General features: G+C 40.2%; 1 protein-coding gene across 1 annotated transcript; it reads left to right on the forward strand.

The window, feature by feature from the left end:
• Window positions 1-1857: 1857 nt before the first annotated feature.
• Window positions 1858-16866, forward strand: LOC138674702 (extracellular calcium-sensing receptor-like). The gene is made up of 3 exons (XM_069762519.1): window positions 1858-2589; window positions 3570-3819; window positions 15947-16866. Exons 1-3 carry the CDS (start codon window positions 1858-1860, stop codon window positions 16864-16866), a joined length of 1902 nt encoding a protein of 633 aa, XP_069618620.1.
• Window positions 16867-21344: the final 4478 nt, after the last annotated feature.

Raw genomic sequence — 21344 nt, forward strand, 5'->3', positions numbered from 1 at the left:
TACACACATCACAGCGTCCTATAGCTGTGCCTGCCAGTACGGCGCCGTGCGCTTGCCTTGCGCTTTCCATACCCAAGCCTGGGTGGTTAGTGGCGTCCGTCAGTGCGGCATCGCACGCACTCTTGTGCTCATATATTGCTTATAAGGTTCTTTACACACCCAGTTGCGGTGTTGTGCCAGCAAGGGTCTAATCGGACTTCAATCCCTTTTGGGGTTAAGTTCGCTGACTACTTGCTCGCGCTCTATGTGCGGTACCGCGGTCCTGTGACTTAACAGGATCGCTTTCTTCACGTTGGGTGAGGTTTAACCCACGTGTTTATACTTTTAAGTACCGCCATATAGTCTGTCATTTACTAGCAGCGGGTTTCGCCTGCACGGTGGACCCTGGACTGCGAACGCATCTATATCATCCTTCTTGGTGCGTTCCGCCAGTCCTAACAATGTGTATGTGCGAAATTGCATATGCAACTGTCTAGTCTACATACAGAAAGGGTGTCCAAATCTTGAAATACTATGGCACTTACAGTAACATATAGGCAAGTTCGGACTTACATTTATTTAGCCGAGAGAAGAGAACCACATTTGTGAATAAAAATTAGACTTTATTTATAAATTATAAAACCACAGGTAAAAACAACAGATAACTTATAAAAAAGTGTCCAGTAGGGAGAACCCCAATCCAGATGTGATATAATAATGCAATAGTGTAAGTAACATTGGGATCTGACTGAATAAGTTCAGGTATATAGGTTCAATGACAATTAGCTGATTAACTTATGATATATCCCAAAAGACAGAAATACAAGGTCTACTATATAATCAAATCTCCATAAAGGCTGATATATGAGTTACTAGTTGGCCCTCACCCCGATGTACTTTTTGTCCTTAGTTTCTTCCAGGAGACACCCATTGTGTCATAAAAACATCAAAGGGTCAAAACGTTATGCAACCGGTATACACAGCGAAGGGATGAATAGGCCCCACCACAGTATTGTAGAATTCCACATGAACATGCACAAAGCATTGGAAGAGCGCACGGACATTGGGTATCCGGAAATAATGCCTCACATTCAAAAGGGCCCAATAAAATACATATCACACATAAAGCCCTGATTATAATTAGCTCCCAGAGTAGTAAGTGCTGGAGTGGTATTGGATTATCCTATTGCATAAATGCAAAATAACAAATAAAAAGATACAGAACCTGAGTGTAATCAATTAACATAGCCACAGGACAGCTTGAGTGGATGGATTGGGCATTTGCCCTCACTCCAATGTACGTTTTGTCCTTAGCTCCTTCCGGGAGACACCCATGGTGTTTTATATTAATCTATAATCTTTTCAAATTACCAAAAGAAAATTATTTTCAGAATAAAAGGAATTTGTGCTCTGTCACATTAAGTCTAAGTAAGAAGACATTTCTAGAGATTTCAAAATACAATGTTTGCAAAAGAAGTGCTGCAAATTAAATAAAATAATTGTGGGAGGGGATTGGTCTTTCCATTACAACATGTCCATGTGTTACAGGGACAACCTTGTGATTCTATGGAAAATGTGTGATGTTTTATTTTTCCTGCAGTGGTGCTCCAGAAAATTGGGTTCTTGCTCATGGGTTCCATCAAGGAAAACATCTAAAAAGAAATTTGGAATCTTAGAACCCTTCAGCTAAATATTTTCCTCACAACTCTATAATCTACCAATCCAATGTACATTATTCAAATTTCTAAGTCATTATATTACATTTTTGCATTTTTTTTCTAGATCAGTCCATTTTCCAGTGTTTCCCTTTTAAGTAACAGAAAAATGTTTCCATCCTTCTTCAGGACTTTTCCGAGTGACATTGTCCAGTCTAAAGGCATGGCTCAGCTTATTTTCAGATTTGGCTGGACCTGGATTGGTCTTTTGGCTCTCGATAATGATTATGGCCTTCAAGGAATTCAGCCAATAAAAGAAGAAATAATAAAAGCTGGAGCATGTGTGGCCTTTATGGAATATATTAGCCTTGGTCAACCCGATCGCAATGCTCCACATATAGCGAAAGTCATGAAAGAGTCCACCGCTACAGTTGTAGTTGTTTTTGCTACTGACATTGAATTTATTCCTATTTTGAATGAGTTGTTGAAGCGAAATGTCACAGGAAAGATATTTATTGGGAATGCTGGTTGGTCGAGGTCACTGTTATTGTCCATAAGTAAATATTTCCAGTTGTTATCCGGTAGTCTCAGTTTAGCCAGCAATGATTACATTGTACCAGGTTTAAGCCAATTCCTGGACAAGATCCATCCTTCTACGTCTACAACACCAAAGTGGACCAAAATGATGTGGGAGACGGTTTTCAACTGCCAATTTCTTCCTGAGAATCAAACTGTTTCTTTAGGGAACCCAGTAAAGGTTTGTACTGGATTAGAACGTATAGAAGATATCAAGAACAATGCCATCTATACCTCCAGCCTTAAAATGACTTACGTAATGTTTGTTGCTGTCCATGTCTTGGTGAAAGCTTTAGATGATCTGAAAACCTGCAAAATTGGGGAAGGGCCATTTTCTAAAAGAACATGTGCGAACATTTGGCACTTCAAACCATGGCAGGTAATTATACATATACTGGGTTCAAAAAAAGTTACTGTATATATAGATATGGGTAAAACATTAATAATGTGCTGCATCAGCTGAGACGTTTCTGAAACTTTGTATTATTTGACTGCTTTTTTAGTTACTCCCATCAAAGATATTAAACAGGGGCACTTGAAAGTTTAACACTAGAATTTTTGATATTTCTGTATATATTTGACCTTAAACTACATAAGATTATCAAACAAGTCATAAAAGTAGATAAAAAAGAACCAAATTAAACAAATGAGTCAAAAATATTAGACTTTTGTCTAAATCTAGGATCATTTGTCTGTTAGTGACAACAATATGTGAAAACAGATGCAGGTCATGTCTTTAAGACAACATGCATGGCTTTTCAATAAACCATTTTTTTTATCAGCCTTAGGTTTAATCTTGAACCATGATGACTGGATGGATAAATGATCTTTAGGAACATCAACCTTATGCAAGCCTAAATAGGACCACTAGGGTCTCCTCCCGTATTTTGTTTATTAGTTTCAAGCCATTGGGCTGCTGCTCCTCCTCTTTGTCTTGTTTCTTCTATTATTCCGATCATGATGTCCATCTCCAGTGGTTTATCTTTTTGTATGATGTTTAGAAAAGTGGTGGCTTGGCTAGCCTTTATTTGAGTGACATGTCTGGCTTATTTTTTAAGTCAACGCATCATGTTCTCAAGCCAGATGCAGGTCAAATCTTTAGGACCACATCTTCTTGACATTAATCGCAAACCTTTTGGATGTCATATTGATGTAACTTTCATTTCTTACTTACGAATATGTATTACACAGCCATTTATCAGCATGATTTGTTTTTATAAAGAGAAAATTCTGGGAAATGTTCATGTTCTCCACGACGCTCCGGACAAGTAACTCAGTACCATTGACAGTGTTTATAACAGATATGATTGTTAGAATAGAATGATTTCATTGAAACTTATTAAACATTTCCCAATTTAGCTCTTGTACTATATGCGGAGGGTCAAAGTTAACATTAATTTGAAGAATGAAAAATATTTTGATGAGAATGGTGATCCTCCTGGACTCTACGCTGTTGCTAACTGGAATCTGGAGGCAAATGGGACCCTGGCACAAGTGAAGATTGGCATCTATAATAATACAGCCCCACCACCTGAAGATCTGACTATGAACAGAAGTGTGATTGTTTGGAATCTGGGAAGTCAACAGGTGGGTGCAAATACAGCTGAGTGTGAGTGATTGTAGGGATGTGATTGAGTGTTAGGCCGGGATCACACTTGCGAGAAATACATCCGAGTCTCGCATGCTAATATCCGGCATTGCCGCCGTCACTCAGGAGCGGAGCGTGCGACTCCATGTATTGCTATGCGGTCGCACGCTCCTCTCCTGAGAGCCGGCGACATTGCCGGGTATTAACATGTGAGACTCGGCCGTGTTTATCGCATGGGAGATCCCGGCCTTACTCTATGTTCTCAGTGAGTTCTTTTCAGGAGTTCAAAGACCACAAACTTTCAAACATAAAGAACCTCAAACTATCCTTTTTTGGGGAGGTTGTAAAAGAGTTTTTCTGCTCTGGAAGTAAAGTATGGGCTTTGTTCAACTGGAGTTTTTATAATAGTTTTGGGAGCAGAAACTGATACTCTTAGATGCCAGCTCAGTTTCCAGATGCCAAATCATTAAAAAAGCATTGAAGTGGCTCTGTCGGCGGTTTTGCCGTGGTTTTTTAAGTGATTTTTTAACTATATCTTTTACAAAGAAATCCGGGGAAGCCACATGGAGAATGAATGTGTTATTTATTTTATCCGCTTCACAGTTTCCGAAACCTCAAGTGGTTAAAAGAAGTAAACAAAGGACTGAACAGAACAGCAAGTGGTTTTTCTATAGATATAAATATGTTCATTCTTTTGCACATTTTTGGTTAGGTTTTCAGGCAGATTTCTTGGTGGAAACCACCTAAAAAAGATGTTGTTTTCACATACTGTATCCACCGTGTGCAAACTGTCTAAAGCTTCCGCTAAATATCAAAGTTCCTCAAAAACTTTGAGTTTCCTTGCTGTAGATCCGTGCACATGGTGTTTTTTTTAAAGTAGATACTGCAAGGAATCTTCATGAAAACCCACTGCAAAACCACTGGAAAAAATGTACATAATGCACAACAATGTTAAAATGACAGATGTTCCGATATATGACACTTCTATTACCGCTGCAGGGTTCAGAAAAAAACGCAAAGGTAACCTGCAGAGCCATGTCAGAAAAGAAGTTACTAGATTTTTCCTGAAGTGACTTTGTCAAAGAAAATGTCAAAGAAAATTCTGGCAGCTCTGCCATCGGATGAAAGATGTTGTGTGTAGTGATGAGCGAGTGTACTCATTGCTCAAGTTTTCCCGAGCACGCTTGAGTGATCGCCGAGTAACTGCTCGGAGATTTAGTTTTCATCACCTCAGCTGATTGATTTACGGCTACTAGACAGGCTGAACACATGTGGGAATTCCCTAGCAACCAGGCAACCTCCACATGTATTCAAGCTGTCTAGTAGCCGTAAATCATTCAGCTGAGGTGACAAAGACTAAATCTCTGAGCAGTTACACATACTTGGAGACCACCCGAGCGTGCTTGGGAAAATCCGAGCAACGAGTATACTCGCTCGTCACTAGTTGTGTGCACACAGAATGGTTCTCCTTCTTTTGAAATTGTGCGCAAGAACCACAGCAAAAAACGGACATGCTGCATAGCAATTTCGAAACGTTATTCTTGTGGACATGTGCTGGCTTTTGTCACATTTTTTCCAAATGTCAAAAACTTAATCTTTCCATTTAGTTTTTGAGCAAAAATGTTTTCAAAAAGACTCCGTATGAACATAACCAATGGTTTTGTGCACACGGAGCCATTGTGGAACGGAAATTGAGCATAGCCTCCAAGTTTTTGAGGAGGTTTGAGATTTGGAAGAGTCTTTGGAGAATTTCCCATCAGTTTGTGCTCCGTTTCTGCTTCAAAAAGATTCTGTGTGTACATAGTCAATGAGTGGAATCTTCGAAAATTGTCATTAAAAGCCTGGAGGTTTTGCTCAGTTTATGCTTTGAAAATTCTGCAAAAATACTTCTCCAAAAGATCCACAAAAATCTTTGTGTATACAAAGCCTTTGGATATGTGCGCACATCGTATTTAAGATGCAGGTGGACCACTGAGGTTGCCTGGGTAAAGCTGCTCAAGGAAAAATCCACCAGTCTTTTTCTTGAAGCATCTTTGCTGGTGGTTTTACCATAGTTTTTGCTGTGGCTTTATCGCTGGGGTCTTTTCTCTGTAATTTAAAATATAGCTTGTAGCCTTCAATGAGTGAACAATTTCCTTCTTTTAACCGATTCACAATTTCTCAACCCTAAAGCAATTAAAAGAACCAATAAAAGACTGCACATGTGCGCAGCAAAGTTTTGTGGTGATTTTACAGGTTGGTTCCAGATCGAATCTGCCTGAAAAACATGTCACTTGCAAATTTTTGCTGAGTTTTTACAGTAAAAACTAAGGGTATGTGCAACAACGGCTGTGTTTTCTCCAAGACTCTTATTTTGCAAAACTAGTGAACAGTTGCCAAACAAAAGTCACTTGAGTGATCAGGTTATTTAGCTGCTTGATGGCTTTCGAAAGCCTTGAAAAGGCTAGCTCTAAGCTCTAAAGAATGAACATTTTTACATTTTTTGGCACTTTTTAGTGCTTTTTCAAGCAGGTTTCAATCAAAACACCCCAGCACTACAATCAAAATTTGTATTTTTTTAACTTCTCGTGGTTTAACTAACTTTTCAGGGTTAAAAGAAGGGAGCCGTTTCCCACTCTATTAGAAAATACTGAGAAAATAACAGCAAAGTCGGTAGCGGAGCTGCTTATGGAAAGAGACAACTGTGATTTTCTTGAATCAGGATTGCCTAGAAAAACTTGGAGGCTCTGCCCACAGAAGAAAGACTTTGTGCACACATGCGTCAACTCAATACTCAAAACGTTTGGTCCTAAATCTCTTTGTGGTTTTGGAAAGTGTCTGCTACAAAAATGCAACAGAACTAGTGATGAATAGTGATGAGTGAATATACTCATTACTCGAGATTTCCCGAGCATGCTCGGGTGACCTCCCAGTATTTTTTAGCGCTCGGAGATTTAGTTTTCCTCACCTCAGCTGAATGATTTACATCTGTTAGCCAGCTAGATTACATGTGGGGATTCCCTAGCAACCAGGCAACCCCCACATGTACTTATCCTGGCTAACAGATGTAAATCATTCAGCTGCAGCGATGAAAACTAAATCTCCGAGCACTAAAAAATACTTGGAGGTCACCCGAGCATGCTCGGGAAATCTCGAGTAACGAGTATATTCGCTCATCATGAAACAGAACCAAAAAACTCGATGTAAACACATTCTATGAAGGTTGATCTCATCTTCTCAACTTTTCACCCCACAATCCATATCATTATCTGCTTTATTTGACACAACCAGTTCTGGTGCAATCTGTGCACCATATTATAATTCATCTCTTTGGTGTAAATTACACAGTATTTTAAAGACATAAAATGGATCTTTACTCTTTACAGATCCCACTCTCAAGATGTAGTAACAGCTGCACCATTGGATTCCGGAAGGCCGCTATGCAAGGGAAACAATCATGTTGCTATGCATGTGTTCCGTGTTTACATGGAGAGTTCTCAAATAAGACAGGTGATGTTCCACACCAGGGAAACTGTATCTCAAGTTCCAAAAAGAAGAATGTGTCCATGAATTCAAACTATCTTTTCTTAGTCTTAAAATACATGAAGTAGTTTTCCTTAGTGAGCAATTCCTCAAAAGGAGTTATCTAAGAATTTGAATGTACAGCCTTTTCTTAGTAGAATACTAGTATAGATGGTTAGCACTCGACTAAGTAGAGTAACGGTGCCAGTGAAAGGGAACCCAATGTTCCATAGATATAAGTCAGATATAGAATCACTGCACTCAGTAGAAAGGTATGCTTTCAAGTGGATACATTTTATTTGTGATGATTAGTGAGGCGACAGTTTGACGATTCGGCCGAACTCCGGCCTTTATCATAAAGTCGCCTTTATGGTCATCTAGAAAATATTGGCACCGTGTATGTTAATTTTTCCAATTAGACGCAATGTATCCAGCTTGGTGGATGATCCAGTGGGGAGTTGCAGCAGGTCAGGGGAGCGATGTCCTGACAGTGGCACCTGGGAAATATTGGTGGCGCAGTGGTCATGCAGGAGCACAGGCATGCACACACACACTGCACCAGCATGCCTGTGCTCCCGCATGACCACTGCGCCACCAATATTTTCCAGGTGCCACTGTCAGGATATCGCTCCCCTGACCTGCTGCAACTCCCCACTGGATCATCCACCAAGCTGGATACATTGCGTCTAATTGGAAAAATTAACATACACGGTGCCAATATTTTCTAGATGACCATAAAGGCGACTTTATGATAAAGGCCGGAGTTTGGCCGAAACGTCAAACTGTCGCCTCACTAATCATCACAAATAAAATTTATCCACTTGAAAGCATACCTTTCTACTGAGCGCAGTGATTCTATATCTGACTTTTCTTAGTAGAAGACATTAAAGTCTGTTCATTGGCAACTTAGGAAGTCACATCAGCTCCATAACTTCCTGGAGCACTATAATCCTTCCATTGTTTATGCATGCACAGAGCCATAGATACTGTTGTGCATATTTCTGGCACTGCAGCTAGGTTTATGAAAGTGAACAGAGCCGAAGTATTGAGTTACAATAAAAAAAACCCAGGCATTACATTATCACACAAATACAGAGAGTGAAATGAGCATTGAAAAACAATTTTCTAAGAAAATATACAGGGTGGGCCATTTATATGGGTACACCTTGTGGGCCATTTACAAAGTTGGATTAAAAATGGCCGACTTCAAAATGGCCATCATGGTCACCACCCATCTTGAAAAGTTTTCCCCCTCCCATATACTAATGTGCCACAAACAGGAAGTTGATATCACCAACCATTCCCATTTTATTTAGGTGTATCCATATACATGGCCAACCAGGTGTATCCACACAAATGGCCCACCCTGTATTTCTAAACATGCTACTGACATGATATTAGAATCAGGTGTCAGTAACAACCAATACAAGCCACACAGGCAAAGAAATGAAACCATAGATGTCCAAAAATTAGGTTATGTGTAATAATGAGAAATGACACAGAAAAAAAAGTATGGAACACATGAAGAAAGATAGGTGTAAAAAGCTATGGAAAGTCGTGACACCAGCTGAAAACTATCAGTAATTAAAAAGCAATCCTGTCATTTAGTGAAAAATAATATCAACTGGTTAAACTAATAGCCTATAAAAAGGTATCTTATTACCAAGATGCTACACAAGAAACATCTCATGATGGGTAAAACCAGTGAGCCATCTCAAGACCTTCACAACCTTAATGTTGAAAACCATACCGATGACATTGATTGCAGATGAATTTCTAAACTACTAAAGGTTCCAGTGAGCACTGTTGGGACCATAATCCAGAAATGGAAAGAACATCATTTCACCATAAACCGGCCACAACCAGGTGCTCCCTGCAAGATTTCAGGAAGAGGAGTGAAAAGACTTATCAGAAGTGTTGTTCAGGAGCCAAGGACCGCCTTGAGAGTTACAGGTACCAGTACAGTTGTTTCAAATAAAACAATAAGTATTTGTGATGACACAGCATTTATTCTTAATTATGGCAGACATATTTTCTAGTAGGTCAAAAAACCAAAGCTATTGTTCATATGAACCTGAATGTTAACTCTTGAATTGATATTTATTGCAACTTATTGCTCTTCTATCCTTGGAAGACAAGGACGTAGGATAATTGAACAATTGAAGTCTGATAATATGTTGATTTCCATGGTATTAGCTTGTTGACCTGCAAAAGGTCAAAGACAAACCATGCAGATTGATTGAATACTTGAACAATTAGAACTGACCTCATCCCACCTTCCCTCTAATGTGTGGATCATGATCTGTAGGACAGCTGTGGTTATAAAAGAGACCTCTATCCTTCTGCAGAGAGACTTTTTGGAACAGCAGCCAGGCACCATGGCTCCAATCAGAGGAACACAGATTTGATAGACTGTCCATCACTGAACCCATGGAAACATTTCAAGAAGCCAGGTTGGGACAATCAAGTCACCTGTCCCCATGTAGACATTTGGAGAAACCAAGTTGGGACAATTAGGTCACCTAGCCACATACCTCAATGGACTGTCAGCTTCCTAAGCTTGCTGCTACCTCTTCCCTGGAAGCCCCAAAGTCGCAGCTGCTCTAATCCTGCCGAACCAGAGGAAGGCTGAGACTCTGTAATTTGCACCATTTTGTGTATTTGCTGAGACTGTACTATACATTATTGTCTGTTTGTGGTTCAATAAAGAATTACCACACTGTTTTACCCTCACTCTTTGTTTAGGACTGTGGGCATTCAGTGGGATGAGCCCTAGTCTACGCAGTCTTTCTAAAAACAGCAGGATTAGCAGACGAGAGCACTCACTGACCTTCGTGTCTCCACAGTAATGCAGTCAGCCTCCATGACCTGTATGCACACTCATGATCTTAAGATTCCATTGCTGAGCAAAAACTTATTCAAGCATTTTTAAAGTTTGCTCAACAACATTTAGACAAGACTGTGAAATACTGGGAGAATATATTATGGTCAGATGAGACCAAAATTTAACTTATTGGATACCATAATACACAACATGCTCGGAGGACAAAAGGCACTGCATATTAAAAACACCACAACAACAGTGAAATTTGGAGGTGGCAAAATTAGTGTGGTGCTGTTTTTTGAATATGGCATTGTCAAACTTCATGTAATTGAAGGAAGGATGAATGGAAAAATATACAGAGACATTCTTGAAAAAAAATTTCTGCCATCTACCAGGATGATGAAGATGAAACAGGGGTGGCCATTTCAGCAAGACAATGATCCCAAAAACAAAGCTTTCAATTGATGTCTCAAAAACACTGTGGAATTATTGGCGCTTAATAAATTAGTAGAATAAATAGACAAACAAATTGGTTTCTGTGAAAGAAAATAAATCTGCTAGAATAGCCCAGCCAATCAACTGACATGAATTCAAAAGAAAATGTATGGAAATAACTAAAGTTCAGAGTTTATAAAAGGAGCTAATTGAAGCCTCAGTATATGAAGAGTGCTTGTGTGGAAGAGTGGGCCAAATTCACACAGGAGCAATGCCTGCAACTAGTTTCTCCATAAAGGAGGTGTCTTGAAGATTCATCACCAAAAAAGCTTGTGTACAATGTATTATCTAAATTTCAATAAGCGTGGTTAATACATTTTCCCTTTGTCATTTCTCATTTTTATGCATAACTTATGGACAACTATGGTAATTTCTTTGCATGTCCAGACTGGATTGGCTGTTACCAAAATCTAGTGACAATATCATGTCATTAGCACCTTTAGAAATATATTTACTTGGAATATTAGTGACGGGTTTAATATTTATTTCACAAGCTTTGTTCAATCTAAAGAATCAGAATATATAAATAAAAAAAGACACAGTCACAAATGAACACCAAAACAATGTCAGTAGTATAAAATCTAAATTTTATTAAATTGGTCACAAGATTCCAAGAAAGAAAATTTCTATCAAAGTGAGAATTAAAATTTGAGAGACAGGCTATCTCAGGAAGAAGTTTGATCCCGAAGAAACATATAGAAGCTGGCAAGTCATGCAGCTTCAAAAAAACAGCACATAAGATTAAAACAAAATAATGATAATGCTAATATGGTGCCAATTCAGATATAAAGTATTAAAACATATACAACAAGAAGATAAAATCCCAAGAGGCATGCTGAAATGACAGTGTAAAGTTGTTAGGGCTAGCGGAACGCACCGAGTAAATAGAGATGTTTATTGATATTGGTGCGTTCGCAGCCCAGGGTCCCCCGGGCAGGAGTACCTGCTGCTAGCAAACGGCGGAGCTATATGGCGGTATAGACTAACTCAGTTAATTCACTGAGTAGCCGTGAAAGGAAAGCACTGTGCCCTGTTAGACTCCACAGAGGCACAGGCTAACTGCCCAAACAGAGAGCAGTCAGTGGTCACACAAACACACAAAACTCCTCGCCGGAGGAGCCAGCATTCTAGGGGCTTATTTCAGCCGGGTCCCTGAACACACATACATGTGACCACACTGGCGCAAAGCACATAACATAAGACAATACTAGCGCATGGCCGTGCGGTCATGCGCAGTTTATATAGTTGCAGCACAGGAAGCTGCTACTGAAGTTTTTGCCCTTTCAGGACCTTCCAGAAGGACCAATGGAATGTACTGCAGCACCTGAGCATGTGACCGAACATGTGGCCCTCGACCTCCAATGGGAGACCCTGCCCTGGGCATGCTCAGTGTGAGTAAACAAGGACTTAGTCCCAGAGAGGCTCGCTCGCCGCAGATCAGTGCAGGGTACCATAGGAAAGCCAGAAAAGGCAGTAGTGACCCTATGCACCGAATCAGCCTCAGCGAGACGCTGGGAGCGACGTCTCCGCTGAGCAGACCCCACTGCGGCCGATACCGAATGGGAGACCGCAGCAGACACGGATCGAGATTCCCCCTATGCAGCAGAGGAAACTCGACTCCTAACAAAAGTAACTATTTATAATGAAACGCAGAGCATAGGAGACAGTGTTAAATGGGACCTAAAAAATCAGTTAAATAACTTGTAAAAATCCCAGCACTTCCGTAATTCTGAACATTTTTTCCAATTTGCGCTATTTAGCTCTTTTGAAGAGATATTCACATTTGTTGCTTTTGGAGAACGGTATGTGAAATCTCTACTTGAGCAGCTTCTGGGCATTTCTTCAGTGTCTTCTCTAGAAGCGTGCACTTCTAGTCTTCACTCCTTCATCCTGCCAATCATAATGCTCAGTATAATCCGAGATGTGCTTGGCAATGTCTGGGTGGGATGGGTCAAAGCACACACCCACAGAGAAGACTCTGAACAAATTCATAGTTGGATGCAAGTACAGTTGTGCTCAAAAATTTACATACCCCGGCAGAATTTTTGCTTTCTTGGCCATTTTCCAGAGAATATGAGTGAGAACACCAAAACTTTTTCTCCACTCATGGTTAGTGGTTAGAATTAGCAAAACTAAAACTTGCTATCTAAAGCCAAGAAGTCTAGGTCCAAATGGAGGTAGTGATGGATGTGACGTTATAGTTGGAAGAAGCAAAGGAGGAGTAATCCAACACTGGTTTTTTTGTTGGTTTGTAATTTTTTTTATAAATTTTGGTGTTTATTTTATTTTTTAGTTTTTCATGGAACTGACTTTAAAATAACTTAGAATTAACAAAAGTAAAACTAGTAATCTGGAACCTGGAGGCATAAGTCCAACTGGAGAAAGAGGTCAATGTGGCAGTATACATGGAAGAGCAAGGGAGGAGTAATCCAGTACTGTTTTTTTTCCTGTTTTTTTCATTTTTGAGAGTTTTTTTTGCTTTTTTATATTTTTTATGGACCTGACCTAAAACAAACTACAACTAAACTAAAACTAAAACTAGCAATCTAGCACTAGGAGGTGTAGGTCCAAGTAGAGGAAAAAGTGGACGTTGCGGTATGGGTGGAAGAGGCAAGGGAGGAGTAATCCAACACTGTTTTTTTGTCTTTGTTCTTTGTCTGTATTTTTAAATTTTTCTTTACGGAGCTGACAACTAGGCAACCTAGAATTAACAAAACGTAAACAAACAATATAGAACCAGAAGGCGTAAGTCCAAGTGGTGGAAGAGGCCGATGTGGCGGTGTACGTGGAAGAGCAATGGTGGAGTAATACAACAATTGGAGTTTTTTGTGTTTTTTCTTTTTTTCAGGTTTTTTTATGGATCTGACTTAAAACAAACTAGAATTAACCAAACTAAACAAAACTAAAACTAGCAATCTAGAGCTAGAAGGCATAGGTCCCTTTTCAGTGTTTTTTTTTCAATAAAAATTACTTAAAACAACCTAGAATTCACAAAAGTGGAAGAGGCAAAGGAAGAGTAATCCAACACAGTGTTTTTTCTCTTTTTGTTTTGTTCTTTTGTGGGATTTTTTGTGTTTTTTTTTAGGGAACTGACTTAAAAGTTCTTAAAATGAACCCAAAATAAACTAACACCCTACAACCAGGGGTGCACAATTAACTGGAGTAAAAAGTGGTCATGGCCGTGTAGGTGTAAGAGAAGGTACAGTAAAATTATTTTTTTAGCCTATAAATACCAACGAGACGACTGCAGAGTAGACTTTTTTTAATTCACACTGCTCAACCAAACAAGGATACAAGAAAGAAGGAAACGACAATAAAAGTCCAAAGTGAGTGTAGTAAATTTATACAACTTTATTAATCAGGAATAATTATATAGTTGGGTGGGAAAAAATGACCAAATGGGACAGTGAACGCAATTCGAAGTAACACTTATGAAAATAAATCTAGATGAACATAAAAATATATATAAACACTGTCTAGTTTAAATGCAATAAATAGATTACAATATAGTAATAAATGTAGTTGATAATAGTAGGTTATAATCATGTGCAAAAAGTGCTTAAATTTAAACTTAATGTAGGTGCCCACATATCTAGACAGCCTGTAATCACAAATCATCAATGCAAGGTATACAGTATGTCTATAAGCAGTATATATGATTAGGTAAAGTGCATGTACATAAATGCACAGGACAAAGCATGATCACTATTAGGTAAATTATATAATATTGTTTAGTGTTGCCAATAGGCTATACCAGCAAAAGTGATAATAATTCCCTTGAAATAAACTATACCTTTGTGTAAGAGGATCAATAGTAAGTGTTGTGAAGAAGCATCCACCCCAAAGCATTTTACGGCATCTGCCTTCATCAGGGAACCATACAAACAAGGGTTGCCAATTGCAGAGTACTCCAACAGATTTTGGTTTAGAGTACACACAATGTCTTTTGGCACAGTACTTCCACAGGTGGGGTTGTAGAGTACACATAGTGGCTTTTGGCACAGTATTATCACAAATATGAAGTTACTGAACCGCCGCGCAACCTGCCCTGCCCTCTCCTAGTGTTTCATCACCCATCCCCTGCAGACTGTGAGCCCTCGCGGGCAGGGTCCTCCCTCCTTATATACCCGTGTGCCTGTTATCTGCTCATGTTTAATGTATTTGTCTATATTTGCCTCGTATTCACATGTAAAGCTCCATGGAATAAATAGCGCTATAAAAATGTATAATAATAAAATAATAATAAATATGGGTGCAGAGTACTCCCACAGGTGGGGTTGCAAAGTTCACACATTAGTTTTTGGCACAGAACTCCCACAGATATGGGTGCAGAATACACCCAGTGGCTTTTTGGTACAGTACTCTTACACGCGGCATTGCGGAACACACCCAGCAGCATTTGGCACAGTACTCCCACAGGCAGGTTGCAGAGTACACACAGCGGCTTTTGGCACAATACTCCCATTGATATGGGTGCAGAGTTCACACAGGAACTAAAAGGCACAGTACTCCCACAGGCGGTGTTTCAGAGTACACGCAGAGGCTTTAGGCCCAGTAGTCCCACATGAGCTGTTGCAGAGTACACACAGCAGCTTTTAGCACTGCACTACCGCAGGCAGGGTTGTAGAGTTCACACAGCAGCTTTTTGGCACAGTTCTCCCACTGAGACACAAGCAGCATACACACAGCGGCTTTTTTTCAGATTGTGTTGCTTAACACTGTCCCTCATTCCACATGTGTCCTGCCCGTAAACTATTCAGAGTAGAATGGAGGTGGAACTCGTGATCAAGCATTTATACCTGCATGGTCAGGTAGTTCTCTGGGCAATCACAGCCATGCCAATAAAATAGCTGCAGAAGTACCCACAGCCTAAAAGCTTCTTTGCTGGCTGAGCTACAGCCTTTTAAGAAACTTTGTTAGACATCCGAATCTGAACAGTAAACCAGACATCTTGTTAAAAGTCTGTGTTCGAGGTCCGGTACCGAATTCTAGGTGTCCTGTACAGAGCCGGAACTTTACAGTTCGGTTTCGGTCATCCTTATTAGTAAGGTAAATACAACCAACCTTATAGTTACAGATCAGTCCTTCTGTTCCTTTAAAAGAATAGGCAGTGCTATTTCTGTACAGACATATTTCCACCCTTCCTTTTGGTATTAGAAGTCTAGATGGTTGTAGATCAAGATGGTTGCCATACTTTTGATCTCAAATATTTCAACAACATATTAATTTTGAATATCTTTCTTCCTTAGTTATTTTATGTCCCTTTACTCTTTCTAAGACAGCAGAGACAAAATGATACAAGCTTAACATATTTTTTTCCATTTATAGATGACTTGAACTGTTTCAGATGTCCATGGGACGAATGGCCAAATCCTGAAAAATCCAAGTGTCTCCTAAAACCTACAGAGTTTCTGTCTTATGAAGATCTATTAGGTGTCTCTCTAGCTACAGCAGCCATAATTTCCTCAATTATTCCAGCTCCAATCTTCGGATTATTATTCCACTTTAGCAATACAGCACTTGTGAAAGCCAGCAATTACTCCCTAAGTTGTTTTCTTCTGATATCCATTAGTCTCTGCTTCCTGTGTTCTTTAGGTTTTATTGGTTACCCTGATCATGAGAAATGTCTACTACGTCAGGTGTCTTTTGGTCTGATCTTCTCTCTCTGTGTTGCATGTATATTGGCCAAGACGGTCATGGTAGTTTTTGCTTTTATGGCAACTAGACCTGGAAGCAGTCTAAGAAAATGGACAACGCTAAGAGTCTCCTACTCAATTATCTCTATATGTTTCCTTCTACAGCTAATATTGTGTATCAGTTGGATGTCAGTGGATCCTCCATTTCCACAGCTGAACACAGCAGATAAATCAGAACTCATTATTATTGACTGTAATGATCGGTCTGTCAAATTCTGGGCCATGCTCGGTTATCTCTTTCTTCTGGCCACAATTAGCTTCATAGTGGCTTTCTTGGCTCGAAAACTTCCAGATAGTTTTAATGAAGCTCAGTTTATTACTTTTAGCATGTTGGCCTTTCTTAGTGTTTGGCTATCTTTCATTCCTGCTTCTCTTAGTGCTCAGGGCAAATACACAGTCGCCATGGAGGTGTTTGCCATCCTGGCATCCAGTTGGGCATTGTTGATCTGTATGTTTTTTCCGAAATGTTTCATTTTACTCTTCAGACCTGAGATGAACTCCAAAGAATATCTGATGAGAAATAAAGATAAAGGTGCAATAAACAAATTTTAAACCAATTTTACAACCACAACTATGGCAACTGTTGTTTTAATAAAAGATATGAAAGTCAATCTTGATAGTCTTCAATGATCTTCTAAAAACCATTTGTAAGAATAGTGAACAGCATCCAAACAGGGTGATAAAGTATTGTACCAAATAATCGCTATGTTTCGGCACATTTTATGTCTTTGTCAAGCATTCGCATACAATGCAGGTCAGGATTAAAGTGCTACCAGTTTGTAGTCACTATACTTGAGCATGAAAGCCTGACTGTAAGGAATGCGGCAATGTGTCAACTACTAATGTGTCGCTTCACTCATAAATGTCAATTGTGAGAGGTCGGAGAAAACTAGTCAGAATGAAGCCGAAAATTAGCAAATCGCATGCTTGCGGTCATATGATCAACCAACCCCGGTGCTAACACCAGAGAATCCTCACAGAGACCAGTACGTATCCGATGAGGATACACAAGTCTGTAATCACAAAGAGTGACTGAAGACTTGTACCCTTAGGCTGAATAAACCTTTTAAATAGCACCACATTTGCTAGTCCACCAATCATTTTGTAGAGGAACTTCTCTATTTAATTTGAATATAACCCAATAGAAAATATAAATACAACACATACACATATAGACATAAAGAATAGAGAAGAATCAGATTAATACACCAGAAAGTAATCCCCATCATGAAATAATGATATTTGATCAAAGATCTATATCTATTTTGCAGGAAATTGGTGTCCTTCTTTCAGTAATCTCAACATTCCATGATTCATGACATTACAGACTATATTAACCCCTTAAGCCCCCAAAGTTTGTTTTCATCGTCAAGGCCAGGCCAAATTTTACAATTCTGACCACTCTCACTTTGTGGTAATAACTCGAAAACACTTCAATACTCCAGTGATTCTGAGAACGTTTTTCTAATGACACACTGTACTTTATAGTAGTGGTAAATTTAGCTCCATATTTTTTGCGTTTATTTGTGAAAATAATGGAGATATTGAAAAAAAAAATTTCAACATTGTGCAATTTCCAACTATTCATTTTTATGCCCTTAAAACAGACAGTTATATCATACAAAATAGTTAACAACATTTACTTTACATCTTCTTCATTTTTAAACACAATTTTTTCGCGAGGAATTTAGAAGGGTGAAAAGTTGATCAGCAATTTGAAATTTTTCCAACACACTTAACAAAATCATTTTTTTGGGACCACATCAAATTAAATGTGACTTTCAGGGGCCTATATGAGAGAAAATACCCAAAAGCGACACCATTCTAAAAACTGCACCTTTCAAAGTGCCGAAAAACACATGCAAGAAGTTTAATAACCCTTTCATAAGTAAAAATAAAAGGAAAAAATCAATGTTTAACTTTTACCCACAAGATTGTTACTTTAGCCCCAATTATTTTTCAGAAGGGTAACAGAAGAAAATGCACCATAAAATTTCTTGTACAATTTCTCCTGATTACTTCAACATTCCATGTATGTGGGAAAACTACTGTTTGAGTGCATGGCAAAACTCAGACGGAAAGAACACTGTTTGACTTTTTGAACTCAAAATTGGATGGAATAGACAGCAGACATCATGTTGGATCTGGAGAGTCCCTGATGTGCCTAAACAGTGGAAACCTCCACAAGTGATCCTATGTTGGAAATTAGACCCCTCAAGAAATGTATCTAGATATGTAGTGAGCACCCTGAATTAAAAGGTGCCTCACAGAAGTTTATAACATTGAACTATGAAAATAAAAGTCACATTTTTGCCACAAAGGTGTTCCTTAATACCCAAATGTTGCATTTTTACAAGGGCAACAAAAGAAAATGCATGTACAATTTGTTGTACAATTCCCCCAGAGTACGCCAATACCCCACATGTGAAGAAAAACTATTGTTTGGGTGCACAGCAGGGCTCGGAAGGGAAGGAGAATAATATGACTTTTTGAACTCAAAATTTGCTATAATCATTAGCAGATGACATGTTTCAAGGATAAGTGTTATGGACCTGGTGGTTAGGAGCACCCGGAACGACCTGATGGTTAAACTCACACAGGACAAGCTCTGGGAAGTGGGAGGTCTGCTGACCGCAACCCCTAATCCTATCACACAACTAGAAATAGCCGTGGAGCATACCTAACACGACCTAGACGCCTCTTCACAGCATAAGAGCTAACTAGCCCTAAAGATAGAAAATAAAGCCTACCTTGCCTCAGAGAAATTCCCCAAAGGAAAAGGCAGCCCCCCACATATATTGACTGTGAGTTAAGATGAAAGTCACAAACACAGAAATGAAACAGGTTTCAGCAAAGGGAGGCCAGACTTACTAAACAGACTGAGGATAGGAAAGGTATCTTTGCGGTCAGCACAAAAAACTACAAAAGACCACGCAGAGTGTGCAAAAAGACCTCCGCACCGACTCACGGTGCGGAGGTGCCACTCTGCATCCCAGAGCTTCCAGCTAGCAAGGCAAAATCATGAAAGCCAGCTGGACAAGGAAACAATCAACAAATAATAACTAGCAGGGACTTAGCTTCTGTTGGAGTAGACAGGTCACCAGAAAGATCCAAGGACGAACTGAACCAGTACAAGAACATTGACAGCTGGCATGGAGTAACGATCTGAGTGGAGTTAAATAGAACAGCCAGCCAAAGAATAAACTATGTCACCTGTGGAAGGAACCTCAGAAGCAGCAGCTCCACTCACAGCCACCAGAGGGAGTCCATGGACAGAACTCGCCGAAGTACCATTCATGACCACAGGAGGGAGTTCGAAAACAGAATTCACAACAGTACCCCCCTTGAGGAGGGGTCACCGAACCCTCACCAGAGCCCCCAGGCCGATCAGGATGAGCCAAATGAAAGGCACGAACTAGATCGGCAGCATGATCATCAGAGGCAAACACCCAGGAATTATCTTCCTGACCATAACCCTTCCACTTGACCAGGTACTGGAGTTTCCGTCTCGAAATACGAGAATCCAAAATCTTCTCCACCACATACTCCAACTCCTCCTCGACCAACACCGGGGCAGGAGGATCAACAGAGGGAACCATAGGCGCCACGTATCTCCGCAATAACGACCTATGGAACACATTATGGATGGCAAAAGAAGCTGGAAGGGCCAAACGAAATGACACAGGATTGAGAACCTCAGAAATCTTATACGGACCAATGAAACGAGGCTTAAACTTAGGAGAGGAAACCTTCATAGGAACATGACGAGATGACAACCAAACCAAATCCCCAACACGAAGTCGGGGACCAACACAGCGCCGGCGGTTAGCGAAACGTTGAGCCTTCTGCTGGGACAATGTCAAATTGTCCACCACATGAGTCCAAATCTGCTGCAACCTGTTCACCACCGTATCCACACCAAGAAAGTCCGAAGGCTCAACCTGCCCTGAAGAGAAATGAGGATGGAAACCAGAATTACAGAAAAAAGGCGAAACCAAAGTAGCCGAGCTGGCCCGATTATTAAGGGCGAACTCAGCCAAAGGCAAGAAGGACACCCAATCATCCTGATCAGCAGAAACAAAGCATCTCAGATATGTCTCCAAAGTCTGATTAGTTCGTTTGGTTTGGCCATTTGTCTGAGGATGGAAAGCCGAAGAAAAAGATAAATCAATGCCCATCTTAGCACAAAAGGACCGCCAAAACCTCGAAACAAACTGGGAACCTCTGTCCAAGACGATGTTCTCCGGAATGCCATGCAAACGAACCACATGCTGGAAAAACAATGGCACCAAATCAGAGGAGGAAGGCAATTTAGACAAGGGTACCAAATGAACCATCTTAGAGAAGCGATCACAAACCACCCAAATGACCGACATCCTTTGAGAGACAGGGAGATCTGAAATAAAATCCATGGAAATATGCGTCCAGGGCCTCTTCGGGACCGGCAAGGGCAAAAGCAACCCACTGGCACGAGAACAGCAGGGCTTAGCCCGAGCACAAGTCCCACAGGACTGCACAAAAGAACGCACATCCCGTGACAAAGAAGGCCACCAAAAGGATCTAGCCACCAAATCTCTGGTACCAAAGATTCCAGGATGACCAGCTAACACCGAACAATGAACCTCAGAGATAACTCTACTAGTTCATCTATCAGGGACAAACAGTTTCTCCGCTGGACAACGGTCAGGTCTATCAGCCTGAAACTTCTGCAACACACGCCGCAAATCAGGGGAGATGGCAGACAAAATTACCCCCTCTTTGAGAATACCCGCCGGCTCAGGAACACCCGGAGAGTCAGGCACAAAACTCCTTGACAGGGCATCAGCCTTCACATTCTTAGAGCCCGGAAGGTACGAAACCACAAAATCAAAACGGGAGAAAAACAGCGACCATCGAGCCTGTCTAGGATTCAACCGTTTGGCAGACTCGAGATAAGTCAAATTCTTGTGATCCGTCAAGACCACCACGCGATGCTTGGCTCCTTCAAGCCAATGTCGCCACTCCTTGAATGCCCACTTCATGGCCAACAA

This window comes from Ranitomeya imitator, chromosome 4 (assembly GCF_032444005.1).
Source record: "Ranitomeya imitator isolate aRanImi1 chromosome 4, aRanImi1.pri, whole genome shotgun sequence".
Classification (NCBI taxonomy): Eukaryota; Metazoa; Chordata; class Amphibia; order Anura; family Dendrobatidae; genus Ranitomeya; species Ranitomeya imitator.

Excerpts from the sequence above, each read along its gene's own strand:
- LOC138674702 (XM_069762519.1), top strand. The coding sequence starts at position 1,858 with ATGGCTCAGCTTATTTTCAGATTTGGCTGGACCTGGATTGGTCTTTTG. Across the intron at positions 2,590-3,569 it reads GGCACTTCAAACCATGGCAG|CTCTTGTACTATATGCGGAG; the intron begins GTAATTATACAT and ends TTCCCAATTTAG. Across the intron at positions 3,820-15,946 it reads GGGTGCAAATACAGCTGAGT|ATGACTTGAACTGTTTCAGA; the intron begins GTGAGTGATTGT and ends TTCCATTTATAG.